The sequence below is a fragment of the Amblyraja radiata genome, chromosome 5 (assembly GCF_010909765.2).
Source record: "Amblyraja radiata isolate CabotCenter1 chromosome 5, sAmbRad1.1.pri, whole genome shotgun sequence".
NCBI classification, from domain to species: Eukaryota; Metazoa; Chordata; class Chondrichthyes; order Rajiformes; family Rajidae; genus Amblyraja; species Amblyraja radiata.
This window is the reverse complement of record NC_045960.1, coordinates 109,721,776-109,740,527: the sequence shown is the minus strand read 5'-3', so window position 1 is coordinate 109,740,527 and position 18,752 is coordinate 109,721,776. Positions and strand designations below refer to the sequence as shown.

The following is an 18,752-nucleotide window of genomic DNA, read 5'->3' as shown; positions in this document are numbered from 1 at the left end:
GTCATTGCGGACTCGTTGGGCAGAAGGGCCTGATTCTGCACTGCATCTCCGCCATTCAATCATGGCTGATCTATCTTTCCCTCTCAACCCCATTCTCCTGTCTTCTCCCCATAACCCCCGACACCCGTACTAATCAAGAATCTATCTATCTCTGCCTTAAAAATATCCATTGGCTGGGCCTCCACAGCCGTCTGTGGCAATGAATTCCACAGATTCACCACCCTCTGATCAAATAAACCTCTCCTCATCTCCTTCCTAAAGGAGCGTCCTTTAATTCTGAGACCTCTGATCCTAGACTCTCCCACTAGTGAAAACATCCTCTCCATATCCACTCTATCCAGGCCTTAACAGGTGATGTTTCTGAAAAGAGAGCTGAAGGAGGGACAAAGAAGCATAAAGTGAGGGGGGTGTTAAATGCTTTTATCCCTCCTGACATATTGAATCAAACACAAGAGACTGCAGATGCTGGAATCTTAAGCAGAACATAAAGAGTTGGTGTAACTCAATGGGCCAGGCAGCATTTGTGGAAGGAATGGACAGGTGACATTTCAGGTCGGGACCCTTCTTCAGACAATCGAGTTTAGACTGTTTCCAGAACATTTCCTACCCGCGCCTTTCAGCCCGAGAACATCGATTGCTTCCCATCTAGAAGCCAATTCTGTGTCCCTTAGCTAGCTCTTCTTGGTCCCATGTTTAGTTTAAAGATACAGCATAGAAACAGGCCCTTCGTCCCACTGACTCTATGCTGATCACCAATCACCCGTTCACACCAATAGACAATAGGTACAGGAGGAGGCCATTCGGCCCTTCGAGCCAGCACCGCCATACAATGTGATCATGGCTGATCATCCCCACTCAGTACCCCGTTCCTGCCTTCTCCCCATATCCCCTGATTCTGCTATCTTTAAGAGCCCTATCTAGCTCTCTCTTGAAAGTGTCAAGAGAACCGGCCTCCACCGCCCTCTGAGAAAAGAGAATTCCGCACTCACAACTCGATGAGAAAAAGTGCTTCCTCGTCTCCGTTCTAAATGGCTTACTCCTTATTCTTAAACTGTGGCCCCTGGTTCTGGACTCCCCCAACAAGTTTTAGAAACAATGAACTGCAGATGCTGGTTTCTACCCAAGACAGACGCAAAGTGTTGGAGGAAGCTCAGTAGGTCAGGCAGCACCTCTGGAGATAAAGGATGGGTGATATTTTGAATCGGGAGTATGAAGAAGAGTCAATTTGCTTTGGATTCAACAGCAAGTATGTCCCACAAAGCCAATCACTGAACCTTCTGAATTTTGTAGTCGGCAGGGCAGTACTCTGCAAATCGCCAACTTGGACAATTTAACATTTTTATCAAGCCAATTAACCTACAAACCCGTACGTCTTTGGAGTGTGTGGAAACTAAAGATCTCGGAGAAAACCCACGCAGATCACGGGGAGTAAGTAAGTACGTTTATTGGCCAAGTATTCACATACAAGGAATTTGCCTTGGTGCTCCGCCCACAAGTAACAACATGACATACAGTGATAGTTACGAATGACTCAGAAAACACTAAACATTAATAATAATAAACATTAATGATAAAACACCATTGATCAAGCATGTGAACCAACAAAATACAACGTACAGCGTACAAACTCCATACAGACAGCATCTGTAGTCGGGATCGAACCCGGGTCTCTGGCGCTGCATTTTGCAGTAAGGCAGCAACTCTACCGTTGCGTCACCATGACTGCCCACTGTTCCAAGTAGAAACGAGAAACTGCAGATGCTAGTTAATACCAAAGAGAGACACAAAGTGCTGGCGTAACTCAGCGGGTCTGGCAGCATCTCAGGAGAAAAAGGATGGGCGACGTTTTGGGTCGAGACCCTTCTTCAGACTGCAGTAGGTCTGATGAAGGGTCTCAGCCCGAAACATCGCTCATTCTTTTTCACCAGAAATGTTGCCAGACCCGCTGAGTTACTCCAGCACTTTGTGTCTATCACGCTAGTTCTGTTATTCCCCCTTTCACATCCACTCCCTTATACACAGGAGGGGTAATTTACAATATTTGCCAAAGTCAATTAACCTACAAACCTGTTTAAGAAGGAACTGCAGATGCTGGAAACCTGCACGTATTTGTGGTGTGGGGGGAAACCGGAGCTCCCGGAGAAAACCCACGCAGGTCACGGGGAGAAAGTACAGACTCCGTACCGACAGATGAGGGCAGGGATTTTAGCCTCCAAGAAAGGCGACTTAAAAAGCTACAGGCTTCAGTGGGCAAAGCAGCACAGCCAGTATAGGTGCTGCTTCACAACTTCAGGAACCTGGGCTCAATCCTGATGCTTTCTGTGGGGAGTTTGCACGTTCTTCCTGTGACTGCCTGAGTTTCCTCCTGGTGCTCCACTTTCCTCCCACGTTCCAAACACATTCAGCTACAGTGAATCGCCACAAGTCTGATGGTAAGTGATGGAACCTAGGGTTGTTGGTGTGAATATGCGGAGAGCAGATCATAGGGAAATTTACCGAATCAGATTCTGATTAGTTTATTGTCATATGCACCAGGGCGCAATGAAACTTCTTCTTCACATGAAGCTCACAGAGTAAACCGAATACATGGTAATGATAAATACAACACTAAAGATAATAACGAGTGCAAAACAGCAGAATGGTGCAAATATTGTAGTGCAACTGAAGTGGAGCAAAAAAGATGTTGGTTGGTTGGTTTCTTGGTCCTTCAAAATATTCCAAATGGAATTTCGACTGGAGGTGGTGGAGGGAGGTGCACCGTTCCCAGAGGCACTGCAATACTGGGTCGATGTGTGGAGTGGACGGAGCAAGCCCCTATTCCATCTCCCTGTTCCAAAAATCAATTTAATATATGGTCCCTAGGAAGGACATTCTTGCCATAGAGGGAGTACAGAGAAGGTTCACCAGGCTTATTCCTGGGATGTCAGGACTTTCATATGAAGAAAGACTGGAACCCACGCCAGAGACCCGGGTTCAATCCTGACTACGGCTGCTTGTTCGTTCTCTTCGTGACCAACGTGGATCTTCTCCGAGATCTTCCTTTCCTCCCACATTCCAAAGTCGTATATCTGCTATATTTAAGAGGGAGTTAGATGTGGTCCTTGTGGCTAAAGGTATCAGGGGGTATGGAGAGAAGGCAGGGATGGGATACTGAGTTGGATGATCAGCCATGATCATATTGAATGGCGCTACAGGCTTGAAGGGCCGAATGGCCTACTCCTGCACCTATTTTCTATGTTTATATGGATAGACTCGGCTTGTACTCGCTAGAATTTAGAAGATTGAGGGGGGATCTTATTGAAACTTACAAAATTCTTAAGGGGTTGGACAGGCTAGATGCAGGAAGATTGTTCCCGATGTCGGGGAAGTCCAGAACAAGGGGTCACAGTTTAAGGATAAAGGGGAAATCTTTTAGGACTGAGATAAGCAAAACATTTTTCACACAGAGAGTGGTGAATCTCTGGAATTCTCTGCCACAGAAGGTAGTTGAGGCCAGTTCATTGGCTATATTTAAGAGGGAGTTAGATGTGGCCCTTGTGGCTAAAGGGATCAGGCGGTATGGAGAGAAGGCAGGAACGGGATACTGAGTTGGATGATCAGCCATGATCATATTGAATGGCAGTGCAGGCTCGAAGGGCCGAATGGCCTACTCCTGCACCTATATTGTATGTTTCTATGTTTCTATAAGGGACGTATCAGATATTAAACTGATAAGTACAGATACTACACTTGATCTTAGCCAAAAGGCCGAGAAGCGATGCCAGTGTACAATGATGGAATACTGAATGAGGTTGAGTTGAATGAAAAACAAAGTACTGGGGGATCTCAGTAAGACAGACGTCACCCGTGGTCAGGATCGAACCCGGGTCTCCGGCGCCGTGAGGCAGCGACTCTACCGACTGTGGTCGCGGGTTCATAAACGCTGACTACCCGCCTCCCATTGAGTCAACCGTCCTCACCTCTCAGCGAGCAGGGCCCGGGCGGCCAGGACCAGGACCACGACCTACAGTGACCACCCCGCAGCAGCAGCAGCAGCGGCGACCAGGGCCGGGGCCGGGGCCTACAGTGACCGCCCCGCAGCAGCAGCAGCAGCGGCGACCAGGGCCGGGGCCGGGGCCTACAGTGACCGCCCCGCAGCAGCAGCAGCGGCAACAACGACGCGGCCCCGCGGCCAACGGCGACCAAGGGCGTCCTGGGCGCCGCCATCTTGACACTCGCAACAAGAACAAACTTTATTGGTCGTGTCGCTGTGGCTCTGGGTTGACCTTGTTGCCATCAAAGATTCTTGGTTTCTTGTCCCAAAATATTCCAAATCAGGAAATTAAACTGGAGGTGGTGGAGGGAGGACTTGGAAGGAAAAGTACAATTTGATTTAATAGATATTTTACAAAATAATTCATATAAGTGCTATCAAATCCTATTGCTTTTTCTCAGGGTAACCAATTTGTTTGGAAAGATATAGGTTATTAGTATATAAGTTATAATGTTATTTGATCCACACTCCATACCAGTTGGTGGCGGTAATGCACTAAAAAGTTGTTTGCCAACCGCCAAAAAAAAACTACATAGAAGGGAGGACTTAAGCCAGGAAGGGTTTTTGTGAAGAAAGAGCTACCTTTGATGGTGGATGGGGCGGGATGGGATGGATGGGATGGGATGGGATGGGATGGGATGGATGGATGGGACGGGATGGGATGGGATGGGATGGGATGGGATGGATGGAAGTAGTGAGGAGAGTAAGAATGTGGGGAGAAAGCAGGAATAGGGTAATGATTTTAGATGACATCTATGATTTTAGATCATATTGAATGGCTCGAAGGGCCGAATGGCCTACTCCTGCACCGAAGGATGGACTATGGGAAGAAGACAGGGAGGGATGGATGAAGGGATGGGTGGAGGAAGGTGTGAAGGGAGGGGAGAGAGGGGTGGAGGCAGGGATGGATGGAAGTGGGGATGGAGGGAGGAATGAGGGGTGGTCGAAGGGAGATATTGAATGGAGGGAGAGGGAAGGATGGAAACATGATGAATGGAGGGAGGGGTGAAGGGAGGGATGGGGAAGAGATGGATGGATGGAAAGTAGGAAGGAAGGGAGGGATAGAAACATAGAAAATAGGTGCAGGAGGAGGCCATTCGGCCCTTCATTGTTATCTTGGCGGATCATCCACAATCAGTAACCCGCTCCTCCCTTCTCCCCCATATCCCTTGATTCCGCTAGCCCCTAGAGCTCTATCTAACTCTCTTTTAAATTCATCCAGTGAATTGGCCTCCACTGCCCTCTGTGGCAGAGAATTCCACAACTTTAGAACTCTCTGGATGAAAAAGTTTTTTCTCATCTCAGTTTTAAATAGCCTCCCCTTTATTCTTGGACTGTGGCCCCTGGTTCTGGACTCCCCCAACATTTGGACCCTTTTTCCTGCATCTAGCTTGTCCAGTCCTTTTATAAATGTATACGTTTCTATAAGATAACCTCTCATCCTTCTAAATTCCAGTGAATACAAGCCCAGTCATTCCAATCTTTCCTCATATGACAGTTCCGCAATCCCAGGGATTAACCTCGTGAACCTACGCTGCACTGCCTCAATAGCAAGGATGTCCTTCCTCAAATTAGGCTGGATGGACGGGGGTGGATAGATAATCCAATCCAATCCAACTTTATTTGTTAAGCACTTTAAAACAACCAATGTTGACCAAAGTGCTGTACAGAATCATAAACAGACAACATAACAGCTCACATGAGGCGCAAAAATTACATATGAAATACAACAATAAATTAAAAGACATAAAACATGAGTAAAAATAATAGCCACGCAATAAAAGCAATCAAAATAAGAAATTAAAGAGTGCTTTACATAGAAAAAATAATTAAGCTTCCGTACATCCATAGAAAAATTAAAATTAAGAAAAATGACACAACATATTGTATAATTCAACACAAACGTCCCCCCACAACAGAATAAAACATTTCCACTGTGGGGAAAGGCATCAGAAAGTTCAGTCCTCTCCCTCTGTGATCACCCGAGGTCGGGGCCTATTTGTGGTCTCCGCAGCCAGTCCGATGTTTTCAGGCCCTCTTGCCAGAAAGCTGAAATGCCGGCATCGGGTGAACACTCCTCGGCGGCTTGGAAATGTCTGGAGCGGCCGCTTCCTCCCCGGAGACCGCGGCACCCGAAGTCTTCAGACCGCGCTGGTTGGAGCTCCGACTCTGGTGATCTCGAATCCCAGGCTCCGCGGTGTTTAAATCCAGCGCCGCCTGCGACTGGACGCTCCGCAGCCACAGCTCCTCGGATGTTGGTCGTCGGTCACAGTACTCCGGAGCTTACCGCACGGTGACCCGGCAAGGCACCACCCACTCCGTGTTGGTGTCCCAGCGCTGCACCGCCGCCGAAGCTGTAGTCCCGGCCGATCCCGACAGGAAACGCTGCAACAGTCTGATGGTAGGCCGCGAGGAAGGGGCGAAGAAGCAGCTCGGAGGGAAACCGCCTCTCCGACCAGGTAGGGACCAGGAAAGGTTTCCCCTTCCCCTCCCCCCACCCACCACATAAAAGAAGACCTCCAACAAACATTTTGTAGTAACAGGACTAAAAATAAAAATAAAAAAGGGTGAAAGGACGGACTGCAGGCAGAGCAGCCATACACAACGGCGCCCCACTCCTGCAGTCCGCCATCTTAGATGGCGGGATGAATGGATAGTGGGAAGGATGGATGGAGAGAATGCAGTAGAAAACATGATGCTCAAGATGGAAGTCAAGAGAGTCAAGAGTGTTTTATTGTCATTAGTTTAGTTTATTAGCAGGTTATTATTGTCACATCTACCGACGTATCGTAAAAAAGCTTTTTGTTGCATGCTATCCAATCAAAGAAAGTACTATACATGATTACAATCAAGCCGTCCACTGTACAGGAAAAGGATAGAGTATAACGTTTAGTGTCTGATAAAGTCTGATTAAAGATAGTTCAGGGTATATTCACCCGTTCAATAAACGGTTCCTCGCCTGCCTGGGCTCTACTAAGGATCACAAGCTTGCCCACCTCCAGCCCGGTCCCTCCACTGACATTCTAACTTTGATGGGATGTCAGGAAATGACCTCTGTTGAAAGATCATCATCTCTGTCACCCAGAGAGTTGTGAATCTGTGGCGTTCTCTGCCACAAAAGGCAGTGGAGGCCAATTCACTGGATGTTTTCAAGAGAGAGAGCTAGATTTAGCTCTTGGGGCTAACGGAATCAAGGGATATGGGGAAAAAGCAGGAATGGGGTACTGATTTTAGATGATCAGCCATTATCATATTGAATGGCGGTGTTGGCTCGAAGGGCTGAATGGCTTACTCCTGCACCTATTTATCTATGTTCTGTGTTTCTAAGTGAGAGGACAGTTCAGATGCTGATAAAAGCCATCCAGAAACGTCCCAAAATGGAACAATGAAATTCTTACCTGCAGCAGCACAACAGATATATAAATATATCTCAGTAGACTGAGCACTCAGCCAGGTGGATGGAGTGCCTTGGTTGGCATGAGCAAGTTGGGCCAAAGGACCTGTTTCCATGCTGCATGACTCTATGACTCCAGACATCATAATAAATAGACAGAAGAATAGAAAGAAGTTCAAGGTATAAAAACAAACAAACAAACAAACAATACAGTGCAAGGAAATGAACAATGACCCCCCCGAGACCCCTAGAGGAATCAAGGCAATTTGGAGTTTGGTGTTTAATTGGAGTTTGTGGTGCTTGATAGCCTGGCGCTCTTGCAGACTCTGACAGAATGGAGTAAATCTCCTGATGACCTCTACGGCGGGGCTGGGACACCAACGCCGGGCGATCGACATCGAGATGAGCAGGTTTAAGATGGGCCACCGAAACTGCCTCCTCCTCATCTCATGTCGATAGACGTGAGAGACCCGATCTATGACGAGGGTTCTGCATATACAGTTTAATCCCCGGGTGCCACTACAAGGGGCAAATTAGAAACATGCACATTTTTGGGATGTGTGACTTTAGTTTTGTGTCGTTTATTATTGTCACGTGTACCGAGTGACAATGTACCGAGGTACAGTGAAAAGCTTTTTGAAGCGTGCTATGCAGTCAGTGGCAATACTATACACGATTACAGTCAAGCCATTCACAGTGTACAGACACAGGATAGACGGCATAATATTTACTGCAAGGTAAAGTCGTTAAAGTCAGAAGAAACCAGAGATAATAGACAATAGGTGCAGGAGTAGGCCATTCAGCCCTTCGAGCCAGCACCGCCATTCAATGCGATCATGGCTGATCATCCCCAATCAGTACCCTGTTCCTGCCTTCTCCCCGTATCCCCTGACTCCGCTATCTTCCAGAGCCCTATCTAGCTCTCTCTTGAAAGCATCCAGAGAACCGGCCTCCACCGCCCTCTGAGGCAGAGATTTCCACAGACTCACCACTCTCTGTGCGATAAAGTGTTTCCTCATCTCCGTACTAAATGGCTTACCCCTTATTCTTAAACTGTGGCCCCTGGTTCTGGACTCCCCCAACATTTGGAACATGTTTCCTGCCTCTAGCGTGTCCAAACCCCTTAATAATCTTGTTTAAGAAGGAACTGCAGATGCTGGAAAATCGAAGGAATGCAAAAATGCTGGAGAAACTCAGCGGGTGCAGCAGCATCTATGGAGCGAAGGAAATAGGCAACGTTTCGGGCCAACCCGAAACGTTGCCTATTTCCTTCGCTCCATAGATGCTGCTGCACCCGCTAAGTTTCTCCAGCATTTTTGTGTACCCTCAATAATCTTATATGTTTCAATAAGAGCGCCCAGATAAAACCCACGCTGTCTTGGGGAGAACGTGCAAAGTCCACACAGACAGCGATCGAGTCCGGGGTCTGCGGCGCTGCGAGGCAGCAGCTGTGTTGATTTGCAGGTAACATAGAAACATAGAAACATAGAAATTAGGTGCAGGAGTAGGCCATTCGGCCCTTCGAGCCTGCACCGCCATTCAATATGATCATGGCTGATCATCCAACTCAGTATCCCGTACCTGCCTTCTCGCCATACCCTCTGATCCCCTTAGCCACAAGGGCCACATCTAACTCCCTCTTAATAGATGCAAGGTCAGATTGACTTTAGCCCTGCTTTCCAAATCAGCACCTCATTGTGTTTGTTGATGAGAAAGGAATCCGTGGGCCCCACAGAGATATATTTTTAATTATGTTTAAGAGAGGATAGATTTATACTTCCTCGGTCTGTGTACAGTCCAACCCAAAACAATTCTTTGCTACCCTTACACTTAACAGAATGAATGCGATCAGGTTTTTCAAAGCACATTGTTGGTTTTTCCACACAGAAAGGGTCACTTTGTGGCCAATGCTCAGTATGAAGGAGGATTAATCACTGGGTTAGTGTTGCCCCTCTTTAAATATAAAGCACGTTTTATTTTATTTGCAGATTTTCCCACATATCCAGTTTATACATACTTTCAATAGAAGCCACTGGCAGGCTGGATCAGTTTCAAGGAAGTCTGAAAGGTATCAATTCCTTTGAAAAATATTGCATCTTTACTCAGATAACTATTGAAATTGCTGTTGATTTTCAAAGCTCAGCATTAAAACTGGTATTAACAACAGTTTATGGACTCCTGACATCGGTCTCCATAGAGTATTCATTATCAAATTCCGTACTTTCAAAGGCAGTCTTCTGTTGTCTGAGTAATCCGTGAGCCTTTTGATTTCAATAGGCACCACACACTGCCTGGCTTGTTTCCACAAATGTAATGTTTTTATTATGTGTTGGATTACAGAGCTCTCCTTTACCCCATGCTTCAGTCTCCAAGTCTATCCACTCGAAGCTAAAATCACTGAAATCTTACAGAGCTGGAATCTCAAACTGCAGCAGTAATGAGGATTATAGCTGGCAGCATAACCCTGGGTACGAAGGGTGGAGATGAATTGCAAAAGGAGTTCCCATTCTTGAGTATTATCTGGTGATCTTTGATACTGAGGAAGTTAATGACGCTATTGGCTTCTCAGTTGTAACCCCAGTTGATATTAACTGTGAACACTTGGATGTGACTAATTGGAACACTGGAACTGTATCCGTTCTTGGAGTCATTCAGCATTCTAAGTATTAAAGTCATACTAAGTATGAGTGTAAGATCGTAGACTTGTTGTCCTTCAAAGAGCAATGAAGTTCTTACCTGCAAATTCTTGATTAATACGTTGGAGCCATTTATGTTTAGGCTAGTTACTGTTGGCATATTATTTTATTTTGTCTAGATATATCTTGCCCTATTATTTTTGGACACTTGGGGACGGTCATTAGATGCACAGAGTGGTGTATATATAAGGACATAGGGGGCAGGAAGTGGCAGGCACAGGGAGGGAGAGCATACAGTTCTTATTGGACCACGAACAGAGCAACCAGCTACAACCTGCACGCAAAATAAGGAAAACCTGGTACGTTCATATCTTTGTTGGTACAACTACTTCAATAAACAACCAATTAAACTGGAAATAACGACTGGAAGATCTGTTCTATTAGGTCTGCGTAAGATCGCTCCTACTGTAGCTCCGGGTTTTCCGCCCCTGTGTAGTCATGGCAGGGGCGGAAAACCCGGGGGGGCCAGAGGGGACAGGTTCCCCCCATGTTTTGATAGTGAGTTCCGCTCTTGAGTCATGGCAACTGGAAAAGAGGACACTGGAAAAGTCGGAAATTTGCCATTACAGTACGGGTGTCAGAGGTTATGGGGAGAATAGACAATAAACAATAGGTGCAGGAGTAGGCCATTCGGCCCTTCGAGTCAGCACCGCCATTCAATGTGTTCATGGCTGATCATCCCCAATCAGTACCCCGTTCCTGCCTTATCCCCATGTCCCATGACCGCTATTTTTAAGAGCCCTATCTAGCTCTCTCTTGAAAGCATTGAAGGCAGGAGAATGGGGTTAGGAGGGAGAGATAGTTCAGCCATGATTGAATGGAGGAGTAAACTTGATGGGCCTAATTCTGCCCCAATCACTTACAATTTTACGATTTATGAACAGCAGAACAGATCCTTGACTGCAATACCCACAGATAAAATTAAAAAAATTGAAACAAATATTCAATAAATTAATAATTGTATAACTAGTGCAAGTCCCCAGTGCGACCAATGACAGAGTCCAGAGAAGCTCACGGTTAAGGTTAGTGTTGTGTCGTGTTCAAGAGCCTGATGGTTGCTGTGAAGAAACTGTTCTTCAACCTGGAGGTCATGGTTTTCAGGCCTTCTCCTCAATAGCAGGAGTGAAATGATTGTGTGTCGTGAGGGTGGTGTGGGTCTTATTTAGTTTAAAGATACAGCGCAGAAACAGGCCCTTCAGCCCACTGGGGCCGCGCCGACCAGCGATCCCCGCACATTAACACTATCCTACACCCACTAGGGACAATTTATACATTTACCAAGCCAATTAACCTACAAACCTGTACATCTTTGGAGTGTGAGAGGAAACCGAAGATCTCAGAGAAAACCCACGCAGGTCACAGGGAGAAGGTACAAACTCCGTACAGACAGCACCCGTAGTCGGGATCGAACCCGGGTCGCCGGTGCTGCATTCGCTGTAGGGCAGCAACTCTACTGCTGCGCCACCATGCCGCCCTTTGGTCTCTGATGATGATGGCTGCCTTTTTGAGGCAGCAACTCCTGTCGATCCCTTCAATGGTGGGGAGGTCAGTCCCCGAGATGGACCGGGCAGTGTTCACCACTTCTTGTATCCACCTTTGTTCCTGGGCATTCATATTGCCAAACCAGGCCATGATGCAACCAGGCAGTATGCTCTCTGCTGTTGTTGCATGCTTTTGTTGCATGCTCTCCAGTCAGCAGAAAGACAGTACATGATTATATTCAAGCCTTCCACAGTGTACAGATACATGATAATGGCAGTAACATGAATAACGCTTAGTGCAAGATAACGTTCAGTAAAATCTGTTTAAAGATAGTCTGAAGGTCACCTATGAGGTAGATAGCAGGTCAGGACTGGTCTCCAGTTGCTGTAGGATGGTTCAGCCTGATAACAGGTGGGATGAAACTGTCCCTGAATCTAGAAACATAAAAATAGGTGCAGGAGTAGGCCATTCGGCCCTTCGAACCTGCACTGCCATTCAATATGATCATGGCTGATCATACAACTTAATATCCTGTACCTGCCTTCTCTCCATCCCCCCTGATCCCTTTAGCCACAAAGGCCACATCTAACTCCCTCTTAAATATAGCCAATGAACTGGCCTCAACTACCTTCTGTAGCAGAGAATCTAGCATATTGCCTTTCAAAAAATAGTTATTATGATTATGTAACTAATGATGATATTAATTCTTTCAATATATCCTTCATGTAGAATTTCATATTTGTTTTATACTCCTTCAAATCCCACAAATGTACAGCTGAGAGCATATTGACTGGTCAACATCTTACATTGCTTGGATTAAACTCCATTTGATATTTCTCCACCCATTTCTGGAGCCGATCTATATCCACTGTATACTTTGACAGTCTTCCTCGCAGTCCTCATAGACCCCAGCAAACTCTGCAGACTGACTAGCCAACCCATCATTTACATCCAAGTCATTTGTACACATCATAAACAGCAGAAGTCCCAGCACAGATCCCTGCAGAACTCCACTGGTCACAGATTGCCAATATTGTACGCGAGGCTTGTATACTCTGGAATTTAGAAGGATGAGAGGGACTCTTATTGAAACATATAATATTATTAAGGGTTTTGACATGCTAGAGGCATGAAACATGTTCCCGTTGTTGTGGGAGTCCTGAACCAGGGGCCACAGTTTGAGAATAAGGGGTAAGCCATTTAGAACGGAGATGAGGAAAACCTTTTTCACACAGAGAGTTGTGAGTCTGTGGAATTCTCTGCCTCAGAGGGTGGCGGAGGCCAATTCTCTGGATGCTTTCGAGAGAGAGTTAAGGGCCTGTCCCACTGGATGAGGTAATTCAAGAGCACTCCCGAGTTTAAAAAAAAATCAAACTCGTGATAAGCACGTAGAAGGTACGTAGCGGGTACGTCGGAGCTCGGGACGTCTCTTAGCGGCTCGTAACGCTAACGGCAGGTACTCGGGTACTAAGCTCGTGAAGACTCGTGAAGATTTTTCAACATGTTGAAAAATGTCCACGAGAGCCCCGAGTAGCTATTACCGTAATTCTCCAAGTTCGAATCAGCGGAAACTCGGGATAACTCTTGAATAAGCTCGTACAGTGGGACAGGCCCTTTAGATAGAGCTCTTAAAGATAGCGGAGTCAGTGGATATGGGGAGAAGGCAGGAACGGGGTACTGATTGTGGATGATCAGCCATGATCACATTGAATGGCGGTGCTGGCCCGAAGGGTGGAATGGCCTACTCCTGCACCTATTGTCTATTGTCTGTTGTTCTTGCTCTACAACTCTCTTAAACCAACCTTAAGCCAATTCTGAATCCCTGCGACCATGTTACTGTTAATCCCATGCAACTTAATCTTCTGGATCAGCCCGCCATGGGGGAATTTATCAAATGCCGTACTAAAATCCATGTAGACAACATCCACCGCCCTACCCGCACCTATCACCATCATAATTTCCTCAAAAAAGTCATTCAAGTTAGTCAACCATAATAAACAACAAAAAATAATAGTGCAAAGAAAAAAACGATGTCTATGTAGTTCGGAGCCTATTTGGAGGTTGTGGCGTTTAATAGCCTGATGGCTGTAGGAAAGAAGCTGTTCCTGATGCTGGATGTTACTAGTTTTCAGGCTCCTGTACCTTCTTCCTGATGGCAGGAGTGAAATGGAAGCTTGGCCAGGATGGTGTGGGTCTCTGATGATGCTGGCTGCCTTTTTGAGACAGCGACCACTGTAGATACCCCTTCAGTGGTGGGGAGAACAGTACCCGTGATGGGCTGGGCAGTGTTCACTACTATTTGCAATCTTTGTAACTTTGTCAGCGTCCTTTATGTGGCGACTATTTGCATACCTTGGGTATGCAAGTGAAGAATTTCACTGTGACTTGTCACATGTGACAATAAAGTATTCAATCATTCATTCATAAGGTCATAAGTGATAGGAGTAGAATTAGGCCATTCGGCCCATCAATAGACAATAGGTGCAGGAGTAGGTCATTCGGCTCTTCGAGCACAATTCAATGTGATCATGGCTGATCATTCCCAATCAGTACCCCGTTCCTGCCATCTCCCCATATCCCCTGACTCCGCTCTCTTTAAGAGCCCTATCTAGCTCTCTGTTGAAAGTATCCAGAGAACCGGCCTCCACCGCCCTCTGAGGCAGAGAATTCCACAGACTCACAACTCTCTGTGAGAAAAAGTGTTTCCTCGTCTCCGTTCTAAATGGCTTACCCCTTATTCTTAAACTGTGGCCCCTGGTTCTGGACTCCCCCAACATCGGGAACTTGTTTCCTGCCTCTAGCATGTCCAAACCCTTAACAATCTTATATGTTTCAATAAGAACTCCTCTCATCCTTCTAAACTCCACAGTGTACAAGCCCAGCCACTCCATTCTCTCAGCATATGACAGTCCCGCCATCCCAGGAATTAACCTTGTAAACCTACACTGCACTTCCTCAATAGCAACAATGTCCTTCCTCAAATTAGGGGACCAAAACTGCACACAATACTCCAGGCGTGGTCTCACTAGGGCCCTGTACAACTGCAGATGGACCTCTTTGCTCCTATACTCGACTCCTCTTGTTATAAAGGCCAACATGCCATTCGCTTTCTTCACTGCCTGCTGTTTTTGATACCATTGAGCCACCGTGTTCCCTTATGCTCTCTACACTTTGCCTGTACATGTTCAAGAGACCATTTGTTGACATACTGAGTAGGGTGCATGAATTGAACATTGTGCAAATTTCGGCAAACATCCCAACCTAACTATATAATAGATCATTGACAAAATAGTATTGCACTGATGAAGTATGACCGTCATGTCTTCGAGCTGAGCTATTGATTTGCAACAGTCGCAACCATCAAATGAGACGATTCTGGATGGCAGCAGCGGTGAAGGCAGGGAGAGAACCATCTAGGTGTTCGGGAGGCGAGAGACAGAGTGAATATGGGTCAATGTTGTTCGGAGTAAAGAGGTTCTTCTGCAGTTGTATAGGGCTCTGGTGAGACCACATCTGGAGTATTGTGTACAGTTTTGGTCTCCTAATTTGAGGAAGGACATCCTTGTGATTGAGGCAGTGCAGCGTATGTTCATGAGATTGATCCCTGGGATGGCGGGACTGTCGTATGAGGAAAGATTGAAAAGACTAGGCTTGTATTCACTGGAGTTTAGAAGGATGAAACATATACAATTATAAAAGGACTGGACAAGCTAGATGCAGGAAAAATGTTCCCATTGTTGGGCGAGTCCAGAACCAGGGGCCACGGTCTTAGAATAAAGGGGAGGTCAAGACTGAGGTGAGAAAAATCGTTTTCACCCAGAGAGTTGTGAATTTATGGAATTCCCTGCCACAGAGGGCAGTGGAGGCCAAGTCACTGGATGGATTTAAGAGAGAGTTAGATAGAGCTCTTGGGGCTAGTGGATATGGGGAGAAGGCAGGCACGGGTTATTGATTGGGGACGATCAGCCATGATCACAATGAATGGCGGTGCTGGCTCGAAGGGCCGAATGGCCTCCTCCTGCACCTACTTTCTATGTTTCTATGGATTGAGGTTTCAGTGGAGAGGGTCGCTGGAGGCCATGCAGCAGCCTGGGACTCGAGTGGAGCAGTCCCCGCTATAGAATAGAATAGTATAGAATAGAATCCTTTATTGCCACATGTGACAAGTCACAGTGAAATTCTTTGCTTGCATCCCTTGCCAAGGTCTGCAAATAGTCCCCCATAAAGGCCGCTTACAAAGTTACAGATTCCTGTGCCAAATCCCCCTTTGATCTTCACTCCCTCTTAGCGGTTCCCCATGCCATGTCCTCCTCTGTTGCTTCCCCCAGCAGCGGAGTCCTCACTTCCATGTGTCTGTCCTCGTCAACCAGTGCCATCATTGACCTCCGCACTGGTCGGCATCTCCGGAAAGCTGTGGGAGGGTGAGCGGACAGATCGGACACGGCCTGCAGTGGCGCGGAGCAGCGGAGCTGCGGTGGTGGACACTGTCAGTATCACCAGGCCAGGCCGTCCCCTGCAACTACCACCCAGTTCCGTCGCCATGACAACGGGCCTTTATGGCCAAGTTAAGACTCTACGTTTTTCACGACTGTGGACTTAAATCATACAGGATGGTGCGGAAATGTGGCAACACTTCTGTACTCTCTCAGTGTCACCTACTATTCCCACACGGCACAGTGGGGCAGTGGTAGAGTTGCTGCCTTACAGCACCAGACACCCGGGTTCGATCCTGACTATAGGTGCCGTCTGTATGGAGTTTGTACTTTCACCTCGTGACTGCGTGGGGTTTCTTCAGGTGCTCCGGTTTTCTCTCACACTTCAAAAACGTACAGATTTGAAGGTTAATTGCCTTCTATAAATTGTAAATCGTCCACACTGTGTGTAGGATACCGCTAGTATACAGGGGAAATCGCTGGTCAGTGTGGGCTCGGTGGGCCGAAGGGCCTGTTTAAATTAAATTACACTCTTGTAATTAAGTGTGATTGTGCTTACGTATAGTAAGATTTTATGCAAAAAATGAAATTTCACAGTAGCTGGGCATGTGCCAATAAATTGCCATTGAACCATTTTCCTTTGTGTTCACCCAGAATGAAAGGCCTTGGTTGAGTGGACAAGGAGAGGGTGTTTCCACTAGTGGGAGAGTCTAGGACCAGAGAGAGGCCAGAGCCTCAGAATAAAAGGTGTTCCTTCACAATGAAGATGAGAGGGAATCTCTTTAGTCAGAGGGTAGTGAATCTGGAATTCTTTGCTACACACAGTAGTTGAAGCCAAGTGAATGGGTATTTTTAAAGCGGAGATTGACAGGTTGTCGATTAGTAAAGGTGTCAGTCAGCGGTTATGGGACGAAGGCAGGAGAATGGGGTTGAGAGCAAAATATAGATCAGCCATGATGGAATGGAGCAGTAGATTCAATGGGTGGAAGGGCTTAATTCTGCTCCCATGACTTTTTAACATGATGTGAATGATGGAGCAGGCTCAATGGGCTGAATGGCCTAATTCTGCGACTAAGTCATATGAAGTGTCCATTGATTGCAACATTTATCTTGCAATGATAATGCAACCAGTTTAAAAGAAAGTGTTCGACGTAAATTCCATGCATGCAACATAATTTAAAAGGTCTGTCCGTAATTGCCCAGGGAATGTGGTTTGAAAGGGGCGGCTGGAGAGGGGTGGGGGCGGACGACGTAAACTCCATGCATGCATGCAACATAATTTCATGCATTAAACTTAATTCATGCATGCAACATAATTCCATCTTGGTTCTTGGTTTCTTGGTCCTCCAAAATATTCCAAATGGAATTTAAACTGGAGGTGGTGAAGGGAGGGCTTAAATTCTGCGTAATGCATCCTGCGTAAATTCCATGCATACAACATAATTCATGCATGCAACATAAATTCTTTGCATGCAACATAATTCAATGCGTGCAACATAATTTAAAAGGTCTGCCCGTCCTTGCCCAGGGAAGTTTATTTGCAGCTGGGATGTGGTTTGAAAGGGGCGGCTGGAGAGGGGAGTGGGTGGGCGTGCAAATGCGACCGCATTGCATTCCGGGAGTTGTAGTCTACTTGGGACCCGGTCAAAGGGCGTGCGGGCGGCGGCGCCATAGTGTGGACTACATGTCCCAGGGTGCGCTGCCCGGCCGTCACATGAGGCACAGCTGAGAGGCAGACAGGCGGCCGCGCTGCATACTGGGAGGTGTAGTCCTCTCACTGGCGGGCGAATGGGCATGCGGAGCGACAGCGCCATCGGAGGACTACATATCCCAGGGTGCTTGGCGCGCGGCCCCGCCGTCATTCGAGGCGCAGCTGAGAGGCAGACAGGCGGCCGCGCTGCATTCTGGGAGGTGTAGTCCACCTATGACTTGGCTAATGGACGGACGGATGAGGCGACGCCATGACGTGGACTACATGTCCCAGGGTGCTCGGCGCGCGGCCCGGCCCGTCATTTGGGGGCGCAGCTGAGAGGCGGACGGTCGCCAGGCGCGGGGAGGGGAAAAAAGGAGAAGAAGGAGGAGGAGGCAGGAGGGAAGATGGCCGAGGCTGTGCCCGACACCAGGCGCCTGCTCACCAAGCCCCAGAACCTCAACGACGCCTACGGGCCGCCCAGCAACTTCCTGGAGATCGACGTGGGCACCCCGCAGACCACGGGCGTCGGCCGCCAGCGGTACACCTCATACGAGGTCCGGATCAAGGTAAAGCGGGCGGCGAGAGACCCGGGCAAGGCCGCGGTGGGAGGGAGGGACAGGCGGGCGGGCCGGGGGGCGAGTGGTGGAGGACAGGGGAGAGACCCGGGCAAGGCCGCGGTGGGAGGGATGGACAGGCAGGCGGGCAGGCCGGGGGCGAGTGGTGGAGGGGAGTGAGTGGAGGACAGGGGAGAGACCCGGGCAAGGCCGCGGTGGGAGGGATGGACAGGCGGGCGGGCCGGGGGGCAAGTGGTGGAGGGGAGTGAGAGTAGGACAGGGGAGAGACCCGGGCAAGGCCGCGGTGGGAGGGATGGACAGGCGGGCAGGCCGGGGGGCAAGTGGTGGAGGGGAGTGAGAGTAGGACAGGGGAGAGACCCGGGCAAGGCCGCGGTGGGAGGGATGGACAGGCGGGCGGGCCGGGGGGCGAGTGGTGGAGGACAGGGGAGAGACCCGGGCAAGGCCGC

General features: G+C 47.9%; 2 protein-coding genes and 2 pseudogenes across 2 annotated transcripts in view; 1 reads left to right on the top strand and 3 right to left on the bottom strand.

Annotated features, from left to right (window-relative positions):
* afg1l (AFG1 like ATPase) overlaps positions 1 to 4,206 on the bottom strand; it is a 111,036-nt gene extending 106,830 nt beyond the window's left edge. Inside the window, exon 1 of the mRNA XM_033021962.1 lies at positions 3,960 to 4,206. Coding sequence (XP_032877853.1) covers positions 3,960 to 4,206 — 247 coding nt within the window. The remainder of the gene's footprint in view (positions 1 to 3,959) is intronic.
* LOC116973868 lies at positions 2,748 to 2,866 on the bottom strand (annotated as a pseudogene).
* On the bottom strand, positions 3,591 to 3,759 carry LOC116973846 (annotated as a pseudogene).
* A 13,842-nt stretch (positions 4,207 to 18,048) lies between the features above and the next one.
* Positions 18,049 to 18,752, top strand: part of snx3 (sorting nexin 3) — a 36,397-nt gene continuing 35,693 nt past the window's right edge. The window contains exon 1 of the mRNA XM_033021964.1: positions 18,049 to 18,297. Within this exon, the coding sequence (XP_032877855.1) occupies positions 18,136 to 18,297 (162 nt within the window). The 5' untranslated portion in view covers positions 18,049 to 18,135. The remainder of the gene's footprint in view (positions 18,298 to 18,752) is intronic.